General features: G+C 42.2%; 2 protein-coding genes across 2 annotated transcripts in view; both read right to left on the reverse strand.

Annotated features, from left to right (window-relative positions):
• Window positions 1–521: 521 nt before the first annotated feature.
• On the reverse strand, window positions 522–13,766 carry LOC131267804 (thioester-containing protein 1 allele S3-like). The gene is made up of 6 exons (XM_058270771.1): window positions 13,427–13,766; window positions 5,370–5,641; window positions 5,211–5,299; window positions 950–1,928; window positions 682–835; window positions 522–621 (listed from the first exon to the last, which is right to left on the reverse strand). The coding sequence occupies exons 1-6, from the start codon at window positions 13,764–13,766 to the stop codon at window positions 581–583; spliced, it is 1,875 nt and encodes a 624-aa protein (XP_058126754.1). The 3' UTR covers window positions 522–580.
• Window positions 13,767–18,325: 4,559 nt separating this feature from the next.
• LOC131258853 (uncharacterized) overlaps window positions 18,326–26,995 on the reverse strand; it is a 43,338-nt gene continuing 34,668 nt past the window's right edge. Inside the window, exons 6-10 of the mRNA XM_058260241.1 lie at window positions 21,780–21,999; window positions 21,338–21,629; window positions 21,142–21,270; window positions 20,738–21,083; window positions 18,326–19,442 (exon numbers count right to left, since the gene is read on the reverse strand). Coding sequence (XP_058116224.1) covers window positions 18,326–19,442; window positions 20,738–21,083; window positions 21,142–21,270; window positions 21,338–21,629; window positions 21,780–21,999 — 2,104 coding nt within the window. The remainder of the gene's footprint in view (window positions 19,443–20,737; window positions 21,084–21,141; window positions 21,271–21,337; window positions 21,630–21,779; window positions 22,000–26,995) is intronic.

Below are 26,995 nucleotides of genomic sequence, written 5' to 3' on the forward strand. Positions count from 1 at the left end.
TCTCATTTTATATCTAACTCCTCTGACTTTGTATTTAACGCATCTGCGTTTGTCTCAAGCCGAAACCTAGGGAATAAACAATGTAATCGTTAAGTCAAGAAGAAGAAAATTTAATGCAACAGAACAAGCTTTTTTTTTGGATTTGGGAGCACACTTTACCAAATTTTATAAAACCACCTACCTGTCGTTGCTATTGCAGGTACTTATAACCATAAAATCTCAATAATTATTTCTACATAAAAACAATTATCGAAGGACAATTTTTCCCACTCTTGCAGCCATTTTACTCAACAATTTTAAATTACGCGTAAAAGAGTGCTTTGAATAATCTCGGTTTTAACATCAATTTTAAATTTGTGTTTTCCTACCTTTTTCTGTCTTCCTTAGGTTTCCTTTTTTGAAAGAAGTACGTTGATGAACAGCATTAAATAGTTCAACTCAGTAGGATAGAAATTAAAACATAAGCAAGGTATTGTTGCATTGGCTTACAACCGTTTTATTTTCAAATATTTTAAATTTTTATGCACCTGTTTTACTTTGTTATGTATTGAATATTTTGGATTTCTCAAATTTTTTACTATTAGTTCTGATCATCGTTGTAAACATGTACGGCATTGAATTCTGAAAATATTAGAAAACATTAAAAATTGTATTCATCGTTGCAATACAAATCAAACTAACCAGGATGGTAGTAGTCTTCCACAACTACATAAGCCGGTCGCTTTAGAGACACCAAAAATCTGCGGTAGGCCGTGATGGTAAAACAATTTCTCTCAGTTCCCATATTCGCATAATATACCGTAACTGAAGTTGCGCCAAACCGAATTAGGGTTTTCTGCAAAGATTGATAAAGTCCATGAAAAAGTACGTATTAGGATAGTTTTTTGCTATCATTGTAGGACACCAATGTTTTCTGGTTTGCCAACAGCATTACAAATGACTTACATACCTCTATTTTTGTTATTGTAGTTGGATTGCTGATTGGATTATTGTCAACGACGTATCCACTGGGAAAATTAACTTCTACCAGAGCCATGTTGGAACGATTATCCGATAATTGTGCAATATAACTCGTGCATATTCTCATTTGCAGCTCATTATTTGAATTCCTAAGTTTCTCCACATCTAAGTTGAACCTTTTTTTGTGATTCCTCAAATCCAGAGTGTACTCGGCCTGAATAGTAAATAATGCAGAGCCCCTTCCACTAACAGCAATCGAAAAAAGTCTCGAATCGGATGAGATTTCATTAAAATATTTTGTGTCGATATCTTCTGGTGTGATCATGAAGATTTTTGGTTTTTGAGTCTTTTCCGCTTTCAGTTCAACGGTTAAATCATTTTTCTTAGGCGAAATAGTTTCAGTCAGCTTTGTGAGGGCCTTTAATCCAACGAATGTATCCTGCGTTCGCTCAAAACTCCCAGTATGATACCGCTGTTCAGTTAGCCATCGCATAGCTAAGATTCCATTTGCGTAGAAATCTTTATCATTCAGTATTGCCAACAGAGCGTAAGCTGTCGTTTGAACAGGATGTGATTCCCGTGGCCAATACATAAATTCTTCAGTCATATTAGCTTTGTTTAGTAGCCTTTTTTTAAAGCTGGACAAGGCTCCTGCACCAGAATCATACAAAGAAAGAGCATATGCGGCTATGGCTAAATCGAACGAGTCCTCAATATTATCCTTGTACTGCAAGATATAGTCGACGCCTTTTTTTACGATGTTGGAATGCTTTTGTTTAGTATTGGGGTTTTCAAGGAAGGCGGTTATAACATACGAGGTCAAGGCAATACTTTTACGAGATGTTGTCTGCATATCTTTCAGCACAATGGGACCAATTTCTTCAAATTTCCCATCGTTCTGTTGTTTCGCAGCGAGCCAATTGAATGCTTCATCTAACATCTTTGCTTCCACTTCTGGCAGGTACTTGCTAGCAGTTTGAATAGATTTGGCAACAAAAGCGGTAAGGAAAATGCTGGAATTTGATCCTTCAAAATCCTTAAAAGAACCATCGCTCACGCGGTATTTTAACTGATTTTGAAAGCTATTTCGAAGGAGTTTTTTCGCCTTTTTGATTGCAGCATGGTTTGGAGCAGCTTCCATCAGATAATCCAGAATAGCGACATTCGGCACAAAATTAATCATGTTTGACTCTCCAGTGCTTGCTGGAACATCAATTAATTTGCCCAAATTATCTATCACCTTTGATAGAAGGTTTGCTACAAGAATGAAAGAGATATAAATGTATATCAATTTATAAATTTATGTATGAAAACACTTAAAAACAAAATTTTCAGTTAGATAAAAGACACTTACGTTCCAATACAAATGATATTTTGACCGATCCAACATCAGCGAACTTGTTTACACCCAAGTTAATAATAAAACTTTGATTTATGTACGAATCACTACTGAACATGCGAGTATGTGAATCTACTTTTACTAAACTTTTTGGCATCACTCGGATAACCTTTTCAATCGCATCTGATTCAATCATGTTTGTCGCCTTCACACGAACCGCTATCTCTCCAAGCTTTTTGGCTTTCACCAAAAACGATACATGAGTTCCCACCGATTGCATCGCTGTTACTATCTTGGAACCATCCGAAACTGGAAAGATTTTAAGCAATGAGTTATCTAAACTCTACAACACCTTATTATTGCCACTTACTATCAGCTTCCATAAATTCGAATGCATCCTGCACATTAAACAGCTTTACTTTTGTGAAATAATTTCCACCAAGATTATTGAAAATAGTGAACTGTAAAGCAATTTGTTCGTCCTGCTTGAGAGAGTATGGGAGGTGGTCTACGATGTAAAACGCTTTGACTGTGTTGAACTCAAGAGGTTTCTTGACGATGCCGAAGCCATAGGTTGGATCCATCGAAAATCCCGTTAAGCACCATGCCGTTGTAGAGTCTGGTACATATTCTATCAACGTTTTGCGGCCATCTCGGTCCAAATTGGTATCTATCCATAAAAATGATTCCGCAAAGTCCGTTCTATATGGAATTAGCTGAGAGGACCGTTCACTTTGTTTTGCTGTTATTGAGGCTTTGTAAAACAAAATCCATCGTGAGTATAGGCCTTCATATTTTTGGAAAATATTTTCTTACCTCCAGCCAATTGTGTATCATCCGACACCTTAGCAAACAGACCGATACTCTGAATTGAAAAATCAAATTAAAGAACAAAGAAAGTTTCCAATCATGTTTCGAACACGTGTATCATGCTAAATGAAATACCTGAAAAATATCCATTTCGTTCTCCTCGATTGCATAAAAACCTTCAAATAGTTCCTGAACATTACTATAAAATAAGTCGTGAGTTGCACCGTACTGCAGCAGACTTTTATCGTACGCCGCCAATGCAACGTATGATCCTTTGCGTCCTAGCATCTCAAGTGTTATCTGTTTTCCGGGGGGCAGCAAATTGTTTTCAATCACCATGTCAAACTGTCAACGAAAAAGATATTAATTCTCTTTTATATGTTCTAGAATTTTTGCAAATCATCTACTCACGTTGTTTGACAAATCATCAAAAACGATGTCCTGTATGTCGTATTGCACCGTACTTTGGAATAAAGTCGCCACAAATACTTTAGCTTTAGGAACCATACTGGCCGAAAAATGTATAGATAACTTCGATTTTCGTTTATTAGTTCTTATATAGCCTTGATCAACCACATTGCCTTTTGCCAAAACATAGTATACAAAAAATTTGGTTCTTTGGGCTAAAGAAATTTGCAGAACTATAGGGCTGTTGAGAGGTCTGGGTGATCTGTTAAAAAAAATAAATGAAGAACCTTGAGAAACTTCGTCGCCGACCTCTTGTACAGTCAGAACAAATACTAATACAAGGACGACAAAACACAAATATACAAATGGATGTCTTTTATTCCTTCTTTTCCCCAAGTCGGACAATCCCGCACGAATATGAATCCAACGAAATCACGGACGGTTAGACCTTTAGTCCAAAAACAATAATCGGCGTCCCAAAAGTCTGCAGATAAAGGAAGAAGTTAATTTAAGGCTTGCTCGTTTCCTTCGACCTCTCACAGGCCTTTGATCGAGTCGACAGAGATTTCCTCTGGACTACTATGGCGTCTATGGGTTTCAATCTGCAGTTAGAGATGCACCTTCAGGTACTCCAACAATATTCGTGAAGCATTCGTGGAACCTGAATCTGACCAAGAAATTCCTCAACAGTTTCTGCTGCCTAGATTATGGTTCGCAGAGTCGGTTCACAGGGGCACTACAAACGAATGTGGCAAAGGTCTCGAGCATCTAAGGATCATTGCTATGAATAGCTCATGACGAATCCGGATACCTCTGCTACATCTTGTTTTAACAAGAGATCGGGGTAGACTGAACCTACACATCGCTAGCATCACCTCGCTAGCAAGCAATGCTAACTAATAGACACGTCGCCGAAGAGGGCTTCCTACGAACGAAAACCGTTCAATATCTCAGCAATACCGACGCGCAAATGAGACGCATGGTGTCTATCCGATCCCGCCGTCGGAAGCTGGTCAGTAAACTACCTGACCCTTGGGTCCAGTCCCTAGGGGCTCCAGCAATCCGAATAGTCTGGACCAACATCGGCAGCAGGAGACTGTCGGATACACAGATAATCACATTTTTCATGCTGGCACATGCAAAATTGCCCCATAGAAAGCTTTCTCTAAGAATGGGGAAAACTACGCATCTTAACTGTCTGAATTATTTGTGTGCCCTGGAACACAAACTTGTTGGGTGTTCACGAGCCGCTCAGACCTGGGACCTACTGTAGCAGCGACTGAGAGAAGAAGGAATAAGGCATTTGTGATCAATCGATGAGCTACATTTTCCAACACTAACAGTTCTACGTTTGTTCTCTGTGTAAACTCCATAATTGGAAATAATGATGCTTTGATTCCCATAAACATCCATGATTGTTGCATGTAAAGATCTATACAAATAGAATTTTAAGCCTATTTATGTAACACTTAATACGACAAAGGACAAAAAACAATATTGCAACGCCAATTTCATTTTTCTGCGGTTGTTCCTTTGAAATTATTATGTGTTATGTATAACTTAGGTACCAACATAAACCCAATTTGTTTGCATTGAATGTAAATCTTGCTAAATAGTTACTGTATATAAACAGAACATCATAGCAAAGCTACTTCAATTGAATCATCACATCGCAGGCAAGTGAAATACTTACGAATTCTGCTCAATTTTAAGAAATGTGTCTCGGTTCGATTCGCCCTTGGAAATATCCTCACTGAGTACTTCATTGCCTCCTATGGAAACCTGTGCGATCGGATCAGTATTTTTTAAACGTAATTGTTTGCGTCACCAAGGCGTATTGTTCAATACTTACTTCAATGGTTATTTCGTCATCATCCGACGGCATCAGCTGGAGTGGAATTACACCGTTATTATCAGTTGCAAGATTTTTATCGAAAGTTCCCACGATGCCGTCCACTTCTACGTGGCAGATCACGTTCTTTGCAGGTGATCCATCCTGATGTTCAACTTTCACATTGGCATTAAACAGATGTCCAGGAAAAAACTCAGAGATCTCTTTCATTAGCTTAGCTCGGTACATGCTCTTGTAGACAGTAATGGGCACAGATTTGAACAGTGTTCGATCTACAGATAGGACAAAGCGTTCGTGTCATTTATATTATTCCACGAAATTGATTCAGCTTAACTAAAATTAATTTTTACTCACTTGTATATCGCTCAACGAAAGTGTAGTTCAAAACTAAGTCTTCTGATTCGGCATCATATGCTATTTCAACACGTTTGCCGAAAATCAAGTTATGCTTTTTAATTCCATTCACTTCTAGAGATGCAGTCGTTTTTAGAAGGCTTTTTTTTGAGTTAAATAGCCCGTGAGATAGCGTTAAATTGACTGTTCCCTGTATCGGCTGATCAAATACATTTTTAGCCGATACTGTGAAATCAATTCCGTTATCCGCTGCTACTGGAACTTTGGTCGGAAAAACGTTAACATTTATCCCGGACAACACGTATTCCTGCACCTCAAACGTTTTATGTACCAATTCCTCATCTTGACTTTTCACAAAGATTGTGTATTTGCCAAGTTTTGGTTCAGTCGCTATTGGTAAACTTCCTTCAAACACCCCAAGTTGGAGAAGAGCCTCCTTCCATTTCCCTACAGTGTTACCGTCGGGATTTTGGATGGATATAGACACGCGACGAAGATTCTTCGGTGGATTTAGTTCGGAATCCAACACTATCACTCGAAAATTAACGGTATCGCCAGGTTTGTAGACTGGTTTGTTGAGCTGTATCAAACCGGCAAAGATTTTTGTTTGAGCTATAACTGTGATTTCTTCACTGAAACTGTAGCCGTTTATGCCGATAATAGTAATCCTATAATCTCCTTGGGGAAGCACCTCCGGAATCTGCAAGATTTTTAGAAATTTTAACACAGTGTTGTAAGGTTCACTTCACATTCACTTCACTTCGCCAGTTGTGCTTACATTGAAATCCACCAATTTGTTCATAGAAGACCGTATATCAACAGTTTTATTTGCCAATAATTCAGGGTTTTCCAAGTTGGTTCTTTCCAGAGTGAGCGACAGATCCACCCTTTTATCTGCAAAATTACTGATCACTATGGTACATTTTCGGCCGGGATAGATTCGCTTTGGGCCAACAATCAATATTCTAGAAATGCCGAACAACATATCAATTAAAACACTTCCAATTTACGCACTGCTTGTTTTACCAGTCGAACTGAAAAATATGTGTTATGCTGGACATGCTTACCCCTGAACAACACTTGAAAGAATTATTAGCAATAGCCCCAAGGAGCCGTCACTCAGCTTCATTTTTAGCAACTTCAATTGGAACACCCTTTTCCAAGCGATCCTCGACTGCTACTGAAGCGAACTCGGTTGCAAGATTGAAAAGAAGGTTTGCTCATTTGGATGGACTGTTATCATGCAAAGTAAAAACAAAGAATAGCGTCTGTAGAAAGAAGCTACGCTCAACTGCGATAAGCGCTGAAAATATCGCACTTCAACATTATTAGGTGAATAAAACAACTTATGTATATGTGAGATATGGACACCATTTATATTTTGCATGGAAAAGTTTATCTAGGGTATTATTTATTAAATGCAAAGTTGACTCACTTCCACTTGATGACGTACATTTTAAACAAATCTGGCTAAATCTGATTGATGGTTTGACCAATGTAGGCTTTAAAGGCATCGATGTCTTACAACTTACTGGAAGGGCCTGCGACTTGACATCCCTACAAGAAACCCTACAAGAAAAATCCAAGCAGGGTTGTGGCCGGTTGATAGTACTTCTGCGCCATATAACCATTCGGCAAAAAAAAAAACAAAATAATTATAGATTGCTTAGTGCGCTGAAGTACTTTGCTTTTCACATACCCGCTTCAAAGTACGCTTACAGCCGAAATTTGGACGAAATGCGAGGAACGTTGACCACACAGAAAAATCATTTTAATCAAACAATGTGGTCACTCGCACATGCAAAAAACCTGTAGATGGAACATTGCAAAGACACACAGAATAAATTACAGCTCATTGAACATCAACAGAGTCATTAGTACGATTAAGGTTCTATGGGTGTTATTGAAAGACCAACCATAAAATGAAGATTGTTTGCCGACTAGGAAACGTTTCGATGGCACGCGATCTATGCACCAATTTATAGAACATTTTTTCTCTTCTCGAATAACCGTCCACAGTGACGCTAGGGAATTCCCAGGTCATTGCTGATAAAGAGAGCATAAGAAACAGAATCCAACGCCGGTGATGAGATAACCTAAAAGGCCACCGTACGACCACTTTTAGTATGATGTGGCCTCTTCATCATTCCGCTAGCTTAGTGTAAAGGAAAAAAAAATTCGAGAATTAATCAATTTAATACTTCTCGCAAGAATATTTTTCTTCATTTCAAATTTGAGAGTGTCTCGAAGAGGATCCAAACAACAAATAATACGATAGTTTAAGTGAAATTTTATTTAAAGTATTTGGAATACTTTGGTTTTAAGAAGCGTATGTCAATATGTGGAATATCATATGCTTAAAATAAAACATAAACAGTCGTAAGTTTTTGTCAATTGTAATAACAAGTATCAATTTGTTTAAATCCATCCGGTGTAAAAAAATAACCACAAAGGTATTGATATGTATAATAAATCGACGCCCGTTACCAGCTTCTATGAAACATTTAGTATCCTAATGTCGCGGTACATCCAGGTTACACCGTAGAAAACATTTGTTCGCGATAATTGGAATCTTTATTTGACATTCGACATCTGACATTTGAGACAAGTCTGCATAACCTGGCGCATCGTGCCCGGTCCGGGGGAAGTGATTTCCTTTGTCCTTGTTTACCCATCGATTACATTTCCCGTACCACATATTTCAGTTCCTAGCCCCCTGACACTGTTGGTGGCACACGGCGTGAAACGATGCCCAGGAGGCTCGCTGCAGAGTTTGGGTTTTAATTTTAGATGGATCTGCATGCTGCATCTAAAAAGCGATGTAGCTGTTCCGCCGCCACAATGGCATCATTTATGCATTGCACCACAACTGCGTTCGAAGTCCGATGTCGCCGTACAAGTCAGTGCCGCATGGTTACAAATTGTACGGTTCGGTCGTAAAAGTTCCACACGATTCTCATCTTGCTATTTTCCCTCTGTTACAGCGATAGACATGGACAGCGTGTTTTGCTAGCAAGTGGAGTTTTTTTTGCGTTAAACATAATATCATGGGGCTTTCCCAGCATTATCTACGTCCCAACGCAATCGGCAGTGCTTATGAACTGCCTTCGAATAGCGATTTGTTCTTTAATTGTGGTTTTTCGAGCACAAACAAGCATGTACGAAACATCAGTAAACGTAGGGGCAGGCTCGGATGGTTCGAGAAATCTCTTTCCCGTGCAGCCTGATTACAACGCCTTTTTAAATCCGGCACTTTTCAGTAGTTTATGTATTTGTATTGATTGCCAGCATGGTCATGGTCATCTGAAAGTCTAGCCTCTCGCTGAAACATACACTACATCAATAAAGTCAGTACCCAGCAGGCTAAACTACAAAATGTTTCATCATGAATTGTTTTGTATTTTGGTTTTGCCTGGTTTTTTGTGATTGTTTGGAGTTTGGGATTGCATTAATTGTGAACGGTTTAATAATTTCGACTGTTCGTAATAACAAATTTACTTCCGTTTGGCGAAAAATGGCCATTGAAAATAAAAACGAAGCAAATAGCTACTATGTATAAAATAACTGTTTTATTGAACATGAACAAAAATACTTAGTTAGATTGCTTGAGCGATGAAAAAATTGGGGAGCCGTAATAATTACGCAAGAACTGATTGTTTAACCTTCATATCAAACGATTTTGGATGCTAAGCTTAAAATGAGGGCCTCAACTGTGAGGACAATATTGAATGAGAAGCATGACCTATCAATCAGTGATCAAACTAATAAAAAAGCACTGACCAATTAAACTACAAACCGTAAATTCAAGGTGAGCAGCTTCACAATGGAGCAGAAATAACTCGTTCAGCATCCACAATCGTCTAAATTAATTAATCCCGGTCAAAATGCCGGTAAATTTACAGGTTCTTGATACAATTCTCAAGACGGTTCACGTTTCGCCATCGGATTAAATTGGATATCAACCACAGTTGAAATTGATTAAAACAAACACAGTCAATGTCACAAAACAACAAACAATCACCAAAAAACCAAGCAAAAACCAAACACAATACAAAACATGATGAAACATTGCGACGGCATAATTTTGAAAATATCTCGGTAACCAAAACTTGTATCGAATTGTCCCTCACAAAGCAAATGGTTTAGAAACATACACCCAAAAGAATCTATCAACCTAAATAACAATCTAAACAAAAATTTAAAATTTGTCGGTTGGACCACTAGAATTATTGAATCTCTAGAATATTTTTAGTGGTCATTTTGACCGCTCTTTTTAAGACGCTATAGCTTCGCTATTTAGAAGATTTTTCAAATCCGTAAACGGCTGTTTGTAAGTATGTTTGTTAACTGTCTTTTGAGGTTCTTGGTTTTTCGATGCACATAATTCCGCTAGCTTGGTGTAAAGCAAAACACGTTGAAATTGAGTTTTTTCAGCTTTTATGTATTCAAAACGAGAAATGAAATCCAGAAAACTAGTATGATCTAAAAAGCTAGTATGTTAAGTAACATTTAAAATAACTAAATCATATTTTTACAATTAGAAATAACACCATAAATAGTTATTCAAAGAGATCATTGTTATTGTTATGTAAACAAATCAAAAATAACGCCAATTCCCATGGTAACGTATCCCGCACAACGCTTCGAAATGCTCGCGAGCAGATTCTAAAATCAACATCTCCAAGATACTTTTGTGTCGTCTTTTGTTATCTTAAAAATTTGAAATTATTATTAGGTGGCCCAATACATAAACATTCTAGCGCACACTTTGTTTTATGAAACATGTTACATGAAACATTTTTAAAAAATAAAGGATAAAGAGGATTCAAATTCGGTTTAATTCGATCTTTTTTGCTTTACACCGAGCTAGCGGAATGATGAAGAGGTACATCAAAACATTTAAAACACCAAAAAATAGCCAACAAATATACCAAAAAGCTACCGTTTGTTAATTACAAAAATCTTCAGAAATGAGCAATGTATACTAGTGTTAAACAAAATCTAAAGAGAACTTTACCACATCCGTCTTTACGCAGCTACAGACTCTATTCTGGATTCAATCTTTCATAGAGGATATAAGTTTCTTACTCCTGTCTCGTTTCCAATTGCGAAGCAGACTTATGTAATATCAGCACGCATTGGGGGAAGAATTGAAGATATTGAATATCTAACGGGTACTTCAAGATGTGCCTTTCACCTTTGCACGTAACATAGGTTCTCGGGGGGTACAAAATAATCCTGGTCAGCGCAGAACATTTCCTATAAAAGCTAGAGACACATTCGTCCAGATGTTACCTGTGCTTCGTTACATATTCCACGGCTGCTAAAACAGAGACTATTCGAACTGCAAGCAAAACGGAGACAAGAGAAAGGATAATGGGCCATGTCATAAGGCACACAAGAAGGGATTTTCCAACACCAATCGCTCCACAAATAGACCCATGTTTGACTGTAGCTTATATGGCAACCTCCGAAACATCAACGCAAGCAATCTGTATACAGAGTGTAACTGATAGCTCGGAAACAGCACATTGAGTTTCCAGATTATTCATTCATTTCATTCTTAATGTATTTGCCCGGTTTAATTTTATTGAACTCCACTAAGGATGCAAGTGACTTGAATATGTTCCTCATGTTTTTGTCTTGTTTTTGTCTAAAGTTGTTTTTTTGTTTTGTTTTCCACTTCATTGTTTTACCAAATAAGTAATCTCCACATTATCTTCCCATAAACACTTTATGAATTTTGCACTGTTTAATTTTTTGCTAAACATTCTTTGCAAAAGAAAAAACAAAGCAAACCTGCTGCGGAAAGAACCATTCAGTCTCAGAGCGAATTCAATTGGAATAATCCGATAGAATCAAGCTATAATTTTTCATACACATCACGTCAAAGGAACCAAACTTTAGGCGTGATATTTATAAAAATTGTAAGTTCGATTCGATCGGCTATATTCATTTGAAGTCCGTGATTGCGCTGATTGATTTCCAACCTAAGAGTGAAAATTAATATTTCTTTTTCCACTTTTAACATTTCCGCTTTCCCCTTTAAAACCAAAATAATCGATTTCCATGTCAAAAGCACGCCACTCCTAGGGCATACTTACGGTTAAGAATTGCAAGATTTTTAAGTTACTTCTAACGAATAACTGGAAATACGAATTTAAATTTTCTTTTTTTTTCTTATGAAAACATCTCTACTCTAGGCATCTTGTTGTATAAACATGCTAGTTGTACATATCTTGTAGCAGTCAAATTGCAAGTTAATTCTGCTAGATGGCGCACACTTCATATTGATTATTGACGCCTAAAGCTATGCATCAAGCTTTACACGGTTGTTGTCATGGATTGGTTTGTTCTATTACGTTTCGTTAAGCTCACCAGATGACGCTAGTGAAGTCTCCGTTTAATGTGTCCGTTGAACAGTTCTAAAATGCTTGCGGAATTAAAATTTGTAAATGTTTAAATGAAATCAAGACGAATTTCGAGCATTTTGCAAATTTTGTGTCAAAGATGAAACATAAATGTTTAAATAGGAGGATCTTATTGGTTTTTCGAAAAATAACCTCAGATCGTTGACTGGTATTCCGTGAATCGAAATAGTATCATTGGACTCTAAACCATATGTCATTTCTACTATTTCATTTTCTTTAGTTAAGAACCACTTATTTTTGCTATCATTTTTCAAACAATAATCCTCAAACTCGACTCGGGGGAACAGTCGGCTGTTAGAGGCCACAATGGAGGGGGTGCTGTGTAAGGCGAGAATTTCGAACATGCTGTCGGATTCGTTCGAATCTCACCGGGGTCTGAGGCAAGGTGATGGACTCTCCTGCCTTCTATTCAACATCGCTCTGGAAGGTGTCATGAGAAGCGCGGGCTTCGACATCCGTGGCACGATTTTCACCCGCTCTCTCCAATTCCTCGGCTTCGCGGATGACATCGACATCATCGGGCACTATGACGGCGTGCGAGGCGTACACCCGACTGAAACGCGAGGCCGCAAGGATTGGACTAATGATCAATGCGACGAAAACAAAGTACCTGCTCGTCGGAGGCTCTGACAGTGACAGAGCCAGGCTGGGGAGCAGTGTATCAGTGGACGGCGACGAACTTGAGGTAGTAGAGGAGTTTTGCTACCTTGGCACTGTCGTAACTCCGGACAACAACGTAAGCTGCGAAATCCGGAGGCGCATTGTTCAGGGGAATCGTGCCTACTATGGACTCCACAAACTCCTGCGGTCCAGATGGCTTCTCCCACACACGAAATGTGTCATATACCGCACGCTGATTAGACCGGTCGTTCTCTATGGGCATGAATCGTGGACTCTGCTCACGGAGGACGCCAACGCCCTCGCAGTCTTCGAGAGGCGCGTGCTCCGGTCTATCTTTGGCGGTGTGTGTGAGCAGGGCGTGTGGAGGAGAAGGATGAACCACGAGCTAGCTGAGCTGTATGGTGAGCCGGACATCCTGACGGTGGCGAAGGCCGGCAGGATTCGTTGGTTGGGGCATGTCATGAGGATGTCGGACTCATGCCCCACCAAGAAGGTGCTCACCAGCGACCCGCCCGGCACGAGACGACCACGAACCTGCGAGACATCGGATGCGACCGGGGTTGGAGGGCTGCAGCCATGGACCGAGCGACCTGGAAAGCGATTGGTGATCAGGTTTTAATGATTGTCTATCAATTTGTGATTTTTATTTACCTGGATCCTGATCGAGACTGCGTTGAATTTTCTCGAACGCGGAGCTGCACGTGTAGATCTTCCGCTTGAGGGGTTCACTTTGCGGACAGTAGCTGTCATCGGTGACCGGCGATCCGATGTCCACCGAACGGAACGATATCAGCGGTGATTTGTGCATTCCTCCGTGACCGTTCAGCGCCAATGGCAGATGCTGAGGTGGTCCTCCTTCGTGCCCATCGATCGCATCCTCTCCGTTGACGGATGGCGCCGAAGGGCCGTGAATGGTGTGCCGGAAGTTGTTCATCTGCTTGCCAGCCACTTCCCGGCGTGCCGGAGGCGGTGGTGGTGCCTGTGTACGCATCGCCGAGCCCTGTGCGTGTTTGACAAGGTTTTCCTTATTTCCGCTTCAACCACCACCACCACCACCACCGACGTTGCGATGCTGCTTGCCGTTGCTCTTGCAGTCCGGATTGCGACTCACGTCGTCGGAGTCGGAGTCGGACTCGATGTTGAGATGAGGGCTTTGGCTTCGGAACCGTCGCCGCATAATGGTCGGCGACTTGGAAACCAGTCGGGGCGGGGGCGGTGGCGGTGACGCACGGTTGGCACTTTGCTTGAGGTCGGTAGTGGCGGATTCCGGCGCCGAGGGATCGCGTCCGGGCCGTGACTGGTGGTGGGACATGAAGTTGGACACGTGTGTCTTCCGTGGGAGAAGGACTCGCGTGTTCTTCGGACTATTGGGAGCCGACAGGGAGCAGGAGGTCTCGTAGCGCAGCACCTCCAGCCGCTTGTTCACGATGACGCCCCGAGGGCCGGGTTCACGTCGGCCAGCTCGGGACACTTTTGCGAGCACGTCTTCGCCAACTCGCGCCTCAGGTCTCAAACTCAACGAGTTTGTTCTACTTCCCGTGGTAAAAGAGTAGGTAAAAGCTACATTAAATTCTGAAATACCAGCTAATCGTAAAATCCCATTGCACTACAAAGCAGTACCGTAGAAGCACCATACTTGGCGCGGGTCCAAACTTGGCGCACTTTCTAATATTTTGTTCGATATTAGACTATTTCCAAATCATTTCAGCCTAAAATATGGAGTTAATCATTTGTTTATGTTTGTACAACACATCCGCATCAAAACATGTTATTGGTTTTTAGTTATTGAATGTATATATAATTAAATAAAAAATTCCATCTCACAAGTGCGCCAATTTTTACTCGCGTTAGCAACGCTGCTAATGAGTGGGTTCAACTGTTTCCAATAATTTATACGCAAAGGAAAAATTATTAGGGATTTTATTTATCAGATTTTATTAATCAGAATTTATCAGTTAAAAAGTAAGTATTTTCAATGAATCGTGGTTAGATCCGGCGCTTTTTGAGATTGTTATGCTAATTTTGAAGTGAACAATTTTGCGCCAAGTTTGGCTCACAGTGTTCCTAATTATTCACCGTGGAGAATATGGCTGTTTGCGCTGCTAGATATTTTTGAATCATAGAAGGCTTTGATGAATGAGATTAAAAAAGTTAGCGATGAGATAGTTTTATTTCCACGACAGAAGCCAAAGTCCGCTGCAAAAAAAGCTAAATCGTTTTTTAAATTGCTGTTGAAAAGTGTTTCTATTGTTTTAAGTTGACTTTTGAATAAAGCTGTTGAATTCAATGAACTACATCCATTTTGTTTTAAGTGCGCCAAGTAAGGAACATTGCAAAAACCATGCGCCAAGTTAGGAACATAATATGCCACACAAAGAGTTTCTGAAACTTGAAGAAATATTAATTTAAGAGTTTCTCACTTATTTTACTTGTATTCTATGGTAGTTAGGCTAGCACTGTGCAAAACGTAGTATGATTTGACCGAACATTGATTTAGTTATTCAACTTTTTATGCAGAATTTCCTTAACTGCGCCAAATATGGTACATCTACGGTACTCTCGCTCGGAACGGAGTTTAATAGGAAATTAAAAATGGAATTGACAGTGCCTTAGGTATTCACGGCGCCAACCGCCTGGTTCATTGAACCCGCCTGTAGTGCGAACAAAAGCAAATTGTGCCGCCAAAACGTGTGGCTCCGAGAGGTTGATATAAGTTTAATTTTCATTATCCGACTACGAAAGGCTGGAATTGGGGGAAAATAGGAGTCTGTCTTTTTCTCAACTTATATTAGAAGTAATAATCAAACGCACTGTTACCATTGGGACCGGCTTCGGCCGGTCGGAGAATTTGTTACTTTATTGATCGCTAGACCAGTTTCAATTGAGCCCGTTGCCTTGAGCTGCACCAAACGCCCCCAACTCCATTTATTTCAACCACAGTGAATTTATTTCGTATTTGCTAATCATTATATACAGCAAACTGCATCACCTAATCGCTGATCCGTCAGGCCGCATCCGCTCCATCCTCCGCAATGTGAAGGGTCAGTTCTTGTTACGCAAAGAATTACCTTCAGTGTCTGTATCTATCTGATTTCCATTCCCTCTGCGCAAACCGATCGTGTCCTACAGCAGGAACCATATGGGAAGAACAGCGGATGAGAAGCGAGGATATGACACCAACCTGCCCTCGTTCATCCCGGTTGTCTTGAGGTTACGAAGCGTGTAACAATAGAGGGCCGAATCCACCAAGGACGTGGGAGGAGCCAGCGGGAGGGAGGTAATATACACATTCGTAGGGATTTGTGTTGTTTGCTCGACACCTACATCAATCTAATCACGTGACATAAGAACCGACTGTCCGCGCTTTATGCTGGTTTCTTACTGCCTATAAATCGACACTATTTTACACTTAGTAACGCACCCTTCCTGAATGCGTTTTCCATTTTTTGCATTTCATTTTAGTTTGTCTTGTTTCGTTTTTAAACTTCCTTCATTGAATTAAGGTTCTCTTCCTTTACCTACATTTCAAAAGGACACCGTTCGTACATTTAAACTCACACATCAAGCACTGGAACCGCACGGAAGAAGAGCAAAATCCTACGCACGTTAAGGTTCACAACCTCTCGAGGGAATGCTTTTCAGTTGAAAACTTCTTTTCGTTGGCTCCGGTACAGCTGTACGCGAATGACCAATACAATTAGCTTCGATTTTCTGGTTTTCTATTTGTTCGTAGATAAAAATAAATTGATGAGCGTCGGAAGAACGGATTGAAACGTAATGAACGGTTGCAAAAAACAGTTTATGCGTGGATTTCTTTATCCTAATTTTACTTTCCTGTCGCGTATCCAGCAAGAATTATTATTATTTTTTTTTTTTTTTTTTTTGGTTTGCAATGATTGTATTCTTCTCAATGTACGGTAAAACTTTTCTTTGCTTAAGGTAGGCGGAACGGTTCGGGCTTAAATAGAACTTTTTACAAAGATGCAGAGATGCACTTCTGTGCTCGTTCCGTTATCCTGTGCGACTGTGTAACATTGCAACAACTTGTACGATGCATACCTCGCCCGGGTGTGTGTGTGTGTGTGTTTTTGTTTAGTTCATTTATTATTTATTTTTTTAAATTTACCTTGCTTGTGTCACTTAACTACTGAGAATCACATTATCATTTGACGATTTGAGAGAGGGGTTTTCTTCAGTTTTGCTGTGAATTGTTTTTCATGTCTATAGTTATATGTGAAATTTATAATCGCCTTCGTCCACCCTCACTCGGTCCGAAAAGGGAAACGGAATACGAATCATTCGCTTACACTCTGTACAGGGTTTTCAATCGGATGACAAAAGAAAACGTAAAATAGCTACCGCCCTTTTAATTCACCCCTGATTGTACTGATCGTTTAATGTAAAGTCTCGTAAAGTAAATCGTCACCGAAAGGATTGGCATCGTCCTCAGTTCCGGGATTTGTTTTTGCGGGGCTCGTGAAGCGGTGAAATATTTACGCCAACGGCGGGGTCCAAGCCAGGTCGGTGCGACCCTACGTAAAACAATTTTTTTTAAATATATTTTTTGTTCTATTTACAGTGCCTAAGGTCCTAAAACATGATTTCTAGGATCATTTGTTACCCTACGCGTAAACTTCACTTTAAAATGCGTTGACCATTGCGCTCGCCCACGACCGTGGCATGTGAGACGGTGGATAAAAAAGGATATTTAAACGTAAACCGTTTGGTAACTTTTGCAAAACTGAAGAAAGAACTTTATCTTAACTCTTTTGAATTTGCGAAAACAATACAAGTGTTGAAAATTGCTTCAATTCTACCGTTTCAGTGAAATAAACATCAACACTCAATCCCGCATTCCGTACGCTGGCCATCACAACCATTTTAGTTACTAGTAATTTTGCAAATTTACAAACATTCAAATTCTCCCCTGGAATGCAACCGAAGCCGCCCAACGGCCGTCTCTCCTCGTTTCGATGTTGTGAGTACGATGTATTTTTCTTATCAGTCACCTGTCGAACCACCGCAGGAAGAGATAATCGCAGGGGCCGCTTCCTGGATTACCCATTTTTCTCGCGGTGCGCTCTATCTTTCCGCAATCACGCACAAACGCAAACTGGTATTTGCGACCGGTTTGTGCCCTCCGTCGTCACAAACCCCCACCCGTTCCAGGCAGCAGTAACTGATTGTCTTAATTAAAATCAACCCCTTGGCGGTATCGGTTGGCTACCCCTTTGCGTGCGTCCCTCGTAGGAGCTTTCATATAGTCATCTATTGGTAAAAACAATTCCTCTCACGTTCCGACCGGAACGAGTCGAACGGTTGCGTTACACATCATGCTACATAGATTAGTATGTCCGGTACGCTGTATCACTGGATGATTCGGCTCACCCACGTCGTCCCCTTTGTGCGCCGTCGGTGTGCAGGGTTCGTGTGCTTCGATGTTCGGCCGTAGCGCAATCAGCGGCCACTGGTGCCGGCGGCATTGAACGCGAAGTAGTAGAAATCCTGCGACGACTTCGGTATGGGCTACACCGAAGTCTCCAGCTCCTGTCAACAGAAGCTGTCCTTCGCCGGGTCGAGGTACAGCGGCGTCAGGGCGTGGCTCGACGAGAGGTGATGGTTGGCGTGCGGGTACCCAGCCGGATGGTGATGGTGCCCGCCGTAGCCCGCCCGGCTCGCGGCATCGGCCAGGTGGCGTCCGCTGCCAGCCGACTGGAGGTGCTTCTTCTCGACGCGCTTGCGACGGGCACAGGCCGTCAGGCCGGCGGCTAACGACAGCACCAGCGTAAGGGTAGCGGCGGCCAGTCCGACGTGCAGCGGAGACAGCGGAAGCCGGAGGTCGCACTCGGCCGGACTTTCGTCCTGCCCCGAGGGACAGTGGGCCCGACCGTCGCACCACAGTTCGGCCGGGATGCACGCCTGCAGCTCCTGGCAGCGGTGCGGGCAGTCGTGCGCCGGGAAGATCTCCATCCAGGAGAACTTGTACTCGAACATCTCGAGCGACGGCCGTCGGGGGCTCTTGAACTCGACGATCAGGCTGCGCGAGAGCTCGGTCGCACTGAACTCGTACGCACGGTCCCAGCCGTCGGAGAAGGCAACCACGTCCGGGCCGGAAGGGCAGAGGTCCCGCGAACCCCGCGGATTGTTCGTCGAGTAGACGGTGATGCGGGCGTCGGTCGGGCAGGGTGGTGCGGACTGGAGCAACGGTGGCATCCAGAAGCCCTTCAGCTTCAGCACCAGATAGCTGCTGTCGGTGTCCGGTTCGAGCAGCCACGGTTGGATGAGGGCTGGGCACGGTGTCGGCTTCAGGTAGGCGTCTCCACTGCGCCCCCGGAGGCGCCGCTCGGTCCAGTCCGTTTCGCAGCCGTCGCGGGCGAACTCGTACCGGCCTTCGAAGTAAAAGTCTCGGAAATCCTGATCCACCTCCATCTGCAGCGTGGTGAACTTGACCTCGACGATGCTGGCCGCAAGTGGTGCCAGCGTAATCGAACCGGACACGTCCGAGCAGAGGCAATCCCGGGGCAGCGGTGGCACGTCCGTCCACGGTACCTCACTGATGCGCAGGTCCGACACGGGGCCACCGTGATGGTTGCAGTGCCACCGGCCGGAACGGTTCTGCATGTTCTGACAGGAGCGACCTCCGAAGCGGGCGCGAGTTATCGTCAACCTGAAACGCAAAAGAAAAACAAACTTGGTCAGCTTTCAAATCTTATCCGAACGGGGTGAGAACACAAGTGAATTGTACTTATGGAAAGTGTAACCTAAATATTATACCTAAACTTCTTTTCTATGCCATCAGTATTTCAGTTTTCGAAAAAGGCTTAAATTTGATGACATGAAAGAGTCCGTACATTTTTTTTCTTCTACTTTTTTTTATTTCTATTTACACGGTGCGCGCCGTATTTTACAATATTCTTCTTCTATCTATCTATGTAAAAGTCGACGTAAGAACGGATTTGGAACAAACTTCGCTGGAAGGTGGTTAATTTTCCGAGGCTGAGGTTTTGAAATTAGTTTGTTGATACCCCTCCCCAACACAAACTCGTTAAAACTGACAAAAAAAAATTGTTACACAATTACTATGGAACGGATTGTCATACAATTAGGTACAAACACTACCAACATAGGGACATAACCTGGACTAAAATTTCATTGGTCTAGGGGAAGGGGAAAGAAAAGGTTCCCATACTACCCGCAAAAATGCAATATAGGTCAGTATCAATTCTGCACTATTTGTGGTCACTAAATCGATCGACCAAGTTCTTAGTGGTCAATCCTTAAGCCCTAACTTCCTCTACCCTTTCCGCTACAACACAAGCGTTTCTCCTTATGGCATAAGGCAAAATTAGTGAACGTATTTGCGAAAAACTTGTCTGAAAAGTAGCTAATTTTGCAAAAGATGATTTAAAAAAAATGTTTTTGTTGACATCCTCATACTTTCTTTACCCGTCCTGAGCACCTATATTTTAATATTGAGGAAAAAAAATTAAATAAATAAACACACATCATGTGGTATAATTTCAACAACTTCCGCTACAAATCTTGCTTGGGGTATAATCATAATTTGTATTTCATCCAACATGAAGAAAGTGTAATTGTGGCATACCTCAACAACGGTAGAAAAAATGTGGCTATAATTTTTGTAATTGCGGGACGGTCGGACATAAATTATTAAACTTGAGAGTTGATCACACGAAATCTATAGCACTGATTCGAACCAAAAATAGCAAAACAATAATGAACTTTCAGCAAAACAGCCAATGCATTATTTCTTCAAGTTTGTCTTCAAATTGTGTTGGCATTTTGTTACATTTTCTATAATTTGTCTATACAGGTCCACCCATATCTAATTAATGGAATTTTAATAGCAAATATAAACAGCACTTTGCAGTAAAGGTTTGTGCAAAGTATTGAAAATCGTATTATTCTAAGTGTTGTAATGCTGCTAAGATCCTTACTCACCTCACACTTTCACCTGCACTCGCCTCAAACCGGATGATGCAGGAAATGTTGGGCGAACCGCCGCGACCATACATGAACACGTTCGAGGGCGACCGAAAGATGCCGCGCGATGCCGACGATGAACGGAATACGCGATCGCAAGACTTGGGATGAAACTGGACTAACGCGGCCGGTTCAGGCATAGCCGAGGGCGCCACTAGCGGTTCCAGTGGAGCACCACCGAGCGAGTTGTCCACGAACTCGTAGCGCAGTTTGAACGCCGATGCCGGACCGTATAGTCGGGCTGTTCCGATCGGGCTAGGCCGGTACTCGATCGTCAGGTCCGATCCCGTCGAAAGGTAGCTCTCTGGAAGGCGAAGAGAAAGGTGCAATAGCTGTCGGTTGTGGGTCGCACGGTGTCTTACCTTGTGTCGAGCAGGGTCGGCTTCCCTTGGCCACCAGCGATCGGGAGCACAACCTCGGCACCTCCTCACGGCAGATCTGCTCGATCAGGCTCGCGTTCCGCTGGTACTCCGGTGGGGCGCCTAGGAATACTACAAGTAAATACCCACGTCCTCAAACAGAACGCTCACGTGCGAGCTCCGGTAACTTTCCACTTACCGTACGGGCGCGACGTCACCGACCATCGGCCGTCCCAGATGCGCAACTGCGTGACGCACTCCGCCTGCGACTCGAACCCGGTCGGATCGATGGCCGAGTGGTACTTGATGAACGACACCCATACCGTCTCGTGCCGCCGGCCTTGGAAGTGGTACAGGCAGGAACTCTCCGGCGGCAGCGTGTGCTGCGGACTCTCCAGCTCGCCCGTCTGGCTCTCGAAGGCGCTGATGATGAACTCGCACCGTCCCGGCTGCCGGATGTACGACTGGGAGTTGGAGTTGACGTAAAGCACCTGGTAATAAAACGAGGATGTTAGCGATCTGAATTGCACGGATACTGAACCCTGTACTAAAGACTTCCAGGACTTCCAGAATCCTGTCACTATTATCGTCAATGCATTATTCTAAAAGGTTCTAATAGCGTATAACGGTTAAACACTTACATGTACTTCCAGCTCGAAGCCAGGCAAAAAGGTGACCGGATTGGGATGGAACGGAACGTCAAATGGGGAGGTGTGAAACTCGACACGCATCTCCGGTCCGCTCGAGACGATATCGGGTAGGGCATCACCACCACAGATTCGCCCGATAGCTGGTGCTTCCGGTGCCGCTCCGTCGTAGATGCTGAGAAAGTCCTGCGCCTGATCGCACTGCTCCCAACTCCTGGCGAATGGAAAAATGATTCGATTGTGCACATACCAATGAAAACCTTCAATCAACCAAATCCAAAAATAATAATTTTAGGTATAATTATCTTCTGCAACCAACGGTGCGAAGAAACAAACCCGATTCAAATAATCGCCAGGAGCACAAGGGCAGAAAGCTTAAGTCATCTAATTTGTTTATTGACCGGTGGCTAAATCAAATAAAACGTTCGTCACGCAACCCGTTCCCATTTATGGTCCACTTATTGTACCCCTTTATTGTACACCTTCGGCAGGCTGCCCTACCCTCTAATGATGGACTCACCTACAGAAGAAGTGTGAATATAACTGCATTGAAACCGGGCCCGCGGTCAATCAAGCGCACGCACGGTTTTATGCTAAATGGTGAGCACTTTTTCAACACCTCCGGGTGGTTTGGCGATTATTGAAGAGCAATATTGGCCACTAAAATATGTTTGGGTCGTTTACACCTTGTTTTCAATTTATGACTCATTTAATTTATAACACATTTAAAGATTGAATTCAGTACAAATTGTTCATTTTGTGAAAAATGTACTTTGAATGTTTATACGTAGTACGATTTCCCGAACAGTAAATAAAATTGAATAAAAATCATTAGAACTCTTTACACTTTTATTTCACTTTAAAAATATTACACTTTTTTGAATAATAATAATTCACTAAACAAACATTTTTACTCAATTTAAATTCTAAGAATGATGAATTTCTATTATAAAATTTTAAAATTTTAGATGAACTTGATCATTTTTTCTTGATAAAAGCTTCAATTTTGGGTTTGTAAAACCCCGTTTGGTGGACAGTAATATTGTCAAATCCATAAAATATCGTTCGACAAAATCGGATGCTTCAGAGGCTAGCTTAAGTTCTGTATTAATGGTTGTATCTAGTATAGCCAATTTCCGTTGCCAGCTGGGCATAATTTGTGCAAACTATGCAAAATTTTGATTCAATTCATTGCCGCTAAAATGTTCATAGTTATAGCTATGGAAGTTATTTTCCCATTCAATCTTTAATTACCTAAAATCTCAACAGTATCAGTCATTCTCGCTTGCATCCATAAGTTATGGAAGTTTATATAAATCAAATCAACAAAATACTGAGATTGATCCTAAATCATGTACTTAAAATTGCTCCTGTACAGTTCTCGAGGTCATCACAAACAATTTTTATAGTTTCAAAAACTTGAGTACACAAAAAGTTAATAAAGTTTTTTAATGGCATCCAAAAAAAGGCTTTACTACAAAAGTTCAAATGAAATTCCGTATCAAACATTGCTCTCAATGTAAAATTATAAGTTGGGAATGCAATAACATTCATAGTTGGTATTCCTTTCTTTCTTGGTAATTTTCTTGGTAATGAAAAGCTCACCAAATTGATAATTTTAATTCAAGCCTTTCAAATATTATTTTAAGGTATAGATACATCACAAAAATAGGTTTACCACTTTTATAAGAAACTGATCATAAACATCGAAACAGTTACAACAGACGTCTATACCGAAGGTGCGGTCGTTAATTTCAATGTGTTGGCCGCCCATCGGATCATCATGGCTTCTTGGGAATACAATCTGGAACGCGTTCCGGCACTCCGCTTTATCCACGCGAATCCTCCCTTTTAAATTCTTCATCACAAAACGTATCGAACGGGAAATCCTTTCGTGCAGCGAAAACTAACTCAACGCGCAGCAATATCGCCCAATTGATTTTCCAATCAAATTATCACACCCTACCTCCCGGCCCCGTTAGTGCCGCTCCACTGTTTTCCCTCTCACTCGCACACCGTGGGTTCTCCCCTCAACGAAAGCAATCAAACGTAAGGACCACACGAGGTGCTCCTCCTTTCGGTTTGCCATGGTCGTTTGCGAGTCGGTTGGGCAAAGTTTTTCGCCCCTTTCCGAAACCGCTGACCCATTCTTGTGTGCCGTACCATCCCCGTCGAAAGGGTCTTGGTTGAGAATTTCCCATTCGTTTCAACTGTATGTGTGTGTGTGTGTGTGTGCGCAGGGGTGCCGAAAAGGAACGAACTTTCTCGGCACGGAATCTGTTTCGAAATTTACCTCAAATCCTTTACCCAACAGGTTTTCCATAAATCCTTAACTTTTTCTATGCTCCATCCGCTCGTCCCCGGCCTTACTGTCTTCGTCTCAAGTTTCCCTCGACTTCGAGTACTTTAACTATTTTCCTCTTTTTCCGCATTTTTTTCATCTTTCTCACCATACCTTTATAAACCACAACCATCATCACCCGTTCGTGGCCATCCCCGGGTAAGCGAAGGTTTCCTAAAGCCTCCAACTCCAATGACTTTCAGTACGGCTCGGACCGATCCGGAAAGGGGTAAGTTTTCCGTTACCTTTCCCGGACTAAGGCATCCCGGACTCGGGGCCGGCTAAAGTTTGAATCTTCTTTCCTGTTAAACTAGCTCGAAACTAAATCGCTCCACCAGGCGTCTTTCTAGAGAACGAAACACCCCCAAACGCCTTCGCAAGTTGCAGCCGTGCATCCGTTCTATTGTCCGTTAAACATTTTCCAATCCTCGTCGACGCGAGCGTCGGGCTCGGTAATGGGAGGGTTGAGAATATTTTAAAGCCAACCGACCTATCACCCCAACGGCACCCAGAACGGTGTAGGGGGAGGTGGACAAGCCAGGGAGGGGACGAGGTGCGGTCGGCAATAATAATTTGAAATAATAATTTACAAGTTTTGCATTGAAAATTGCTCACGGCTAGGCTCGGCTTGGTTCGTCCACCATTCCGAGGATGTCTTGGGTTCATGCAACAGTGTTCCCGGGAGGGAGAAGCAGCGGAGTGAGGCAACTCTATCTTGGTTGCAGTCAGATAAATTTCCGTGATCCCTTTTCTTACCCTCGCCATGCTGGAACACCGCATGAATGTCGAACGTTGATTCATCATTCGATAAAATGGTTTAGGTGGCGAGTTGATGAAACAATGAACAGCATGATGAAAAAATAAATAAATGAAGTGGTATAAGAAGTACAAAAGAAACCGATAAAAAGGTACATCACAAAATAATACAAACATTTGAATAATTTGAAGGGGATTGAAAAAAGTTTTGCACGTAAAACTTCGCATGTAAAACAAAATTTTAATACTATGTTAACAACCAACCACGAAATGTCCTGCAAGCACACTCATATCTGCCCACAGTGCAGGCTCGTGTGTTGCACTGACCACCGCACTCCTCTGTTTCACTCGGAATGCCTGGGCTCCGGAAAATGGCAAGCCGGAACGCTTTCCCAGGTGCGCTCACGGCTCGCACCGAAATGGAAAGCTGTAAATTTTGTGCTCGTCCAAATGGATAGTAAAGTTAAGCATTAACTTTGTACCCCCATACGAATGGCAGGGGACGGGCGGCGGGGCTGTGAAATAGTGCCCCCTGGGAAGGGGGTAAAATAAAGTTGTCTTGCAGTTCAGAGGAAAATCCGACCGCGAGGCGGTGAGAGCGGAAGATAAGAGGATAACCATAAAGCATTATTGGAACTTGTGCACATGGAAACGGTTCACAATAGCAAACAACAAATTGTTTCTTTAGAGCGGGAGGTTCGAGAGGCTTTACTTTGAAAATACAATAACGCATTCAGGGGTAACACAGGTTCCATTTGGCTTTTGTAGGGCTTTTACTTGCAGGATAAAATATGCAAAATAAATCCTCAACATTCCTTACTGGTTGGCGAATGCATATTATCTTCTCAACTGGATTGAACTTATTCAGTTTTTCCAGTAAGAACCAGTTTTTTTAACAAAACATCAAAGAAATCGTTTGTTTGTTATAAAATCATGCAATAATAAAACTGTTGCACACACATTCTCATGTTGTTTAAGGTGTGTAGTTGGATTTAATAAAATGGGTTCCTACAACCCCGAAGGGAATTCCTTTATCCGTTTGGACAAGTGTTGTGCATGATGTACGATGCCGCAGAAAAACAAACTGTCGAGATTGTAAACTGCAATATGTTGCAATTTAAAATCGTACCAGACAAAAAAACAAATCTCCCTCCCCCCACCCTCACAACTCGAGTGCCGAACGAACCATCAAACAACGGATATGGTTCGGGGGTTTTTCCACGGAGATGGTCATATTTAATTACATTGCGGGTTTTGAGGTTGAGCACATTTGAAGCACACCACTCTGGCCGACTGGCGACCACATTCGACCGGTGCGACACAGTGTGGCTACGGCACACGTGGACTGAAGGGCTGGCGTCCCCAGGCGTCCGAGCACGCAGAGTCACCCCAGTCAACAACGGTAACGGTGCGCTCGTGGTGGAAATGTTCAAAATTAAACATTTTCATCGCCACTCGCTGACCGCACCCGGCACGGGCCATGTCTCTTCCCCGAAAATGGGGTCAGCGAAATTAAATACATCCCTCTACACCGCCACTGGAACGACAAACGGATCAGCTTTGACGACCGCATCCTTACGCTTCCGGTACCGAGATTCCACCGTGTGCTCCAATCAATTTCCATTTACAGAACTGAAACCTTCAGATGGCTCACGCTGCTTCCAACCTGAAAGGCCGACCTCGGGCAAAACCACCCAGCAGCTCTCCTGCATCATCCGATATGAGCTGGTTTACTTTGAAAGCCGATTGCATATCACAACAGCACTTGATGGTGTCCGGAAAATGTCAGTTGTCTCACGTGGTTACGCACAGCATCAAACCTTGCTTTCTGCGGAATTTCAATAAAACATTTATGAGTGCACAGTTATGGAAATGCACTGAAATATGCCGAATGAGTTTTCCGTACGTTGGAAACGAATAAACAAATAGCAGGAATTCATATTCAATCATTCTGCAACATGTTTTTCACAAGCGCTTCCTTGTTGTTCTCAAACTGTTATAGCATCCATTGAACGAGAATTAAAAACAAAATGAATGAATGTATACCACAATCAAATGATATAAACCCATGGAAAATGTAAAAAAATGTAACTCCCATGTACATCATGCCGAA

The sequence above is a fragment of the Anopheles coustani genome, chromosome 3 (assembly GCF_943734705.1).
Source record: "Anopheles coustani chromosome 3, idAnoCousDA_361_x.2, whole genome shotgun sequence".
NCBI classification, from domain to species: domain Eukaryota; kingdom Metazoa; phylum Arthropoda; class Insecta; order Diptera; family Culicidae; genus Anopheles; species Anopheles coustani.

Coding starts and splice junctions, on each gene's coding strand:
- LOC131267804 (XM_058270771.1), bottom strand. CDS start 13,766: ATGCGTACACAGGCACCACCACCGCCTCCGGCACGCCGGGAAGTGGCT. Junction 5,642..13,426: donor CAGTCTCGATCAGGATCCAG/GTAAATAAAAAT, acceptor TCCTATCTGTAG/ATCGAACACTGTTCAAATCT. Junction 836..949: donor CTACAATAACAAAAATAGAG/GTATGTAAGTCA, acceptor CAATCTTTGCAG/AAAACCCTAATTCGGTTTGG.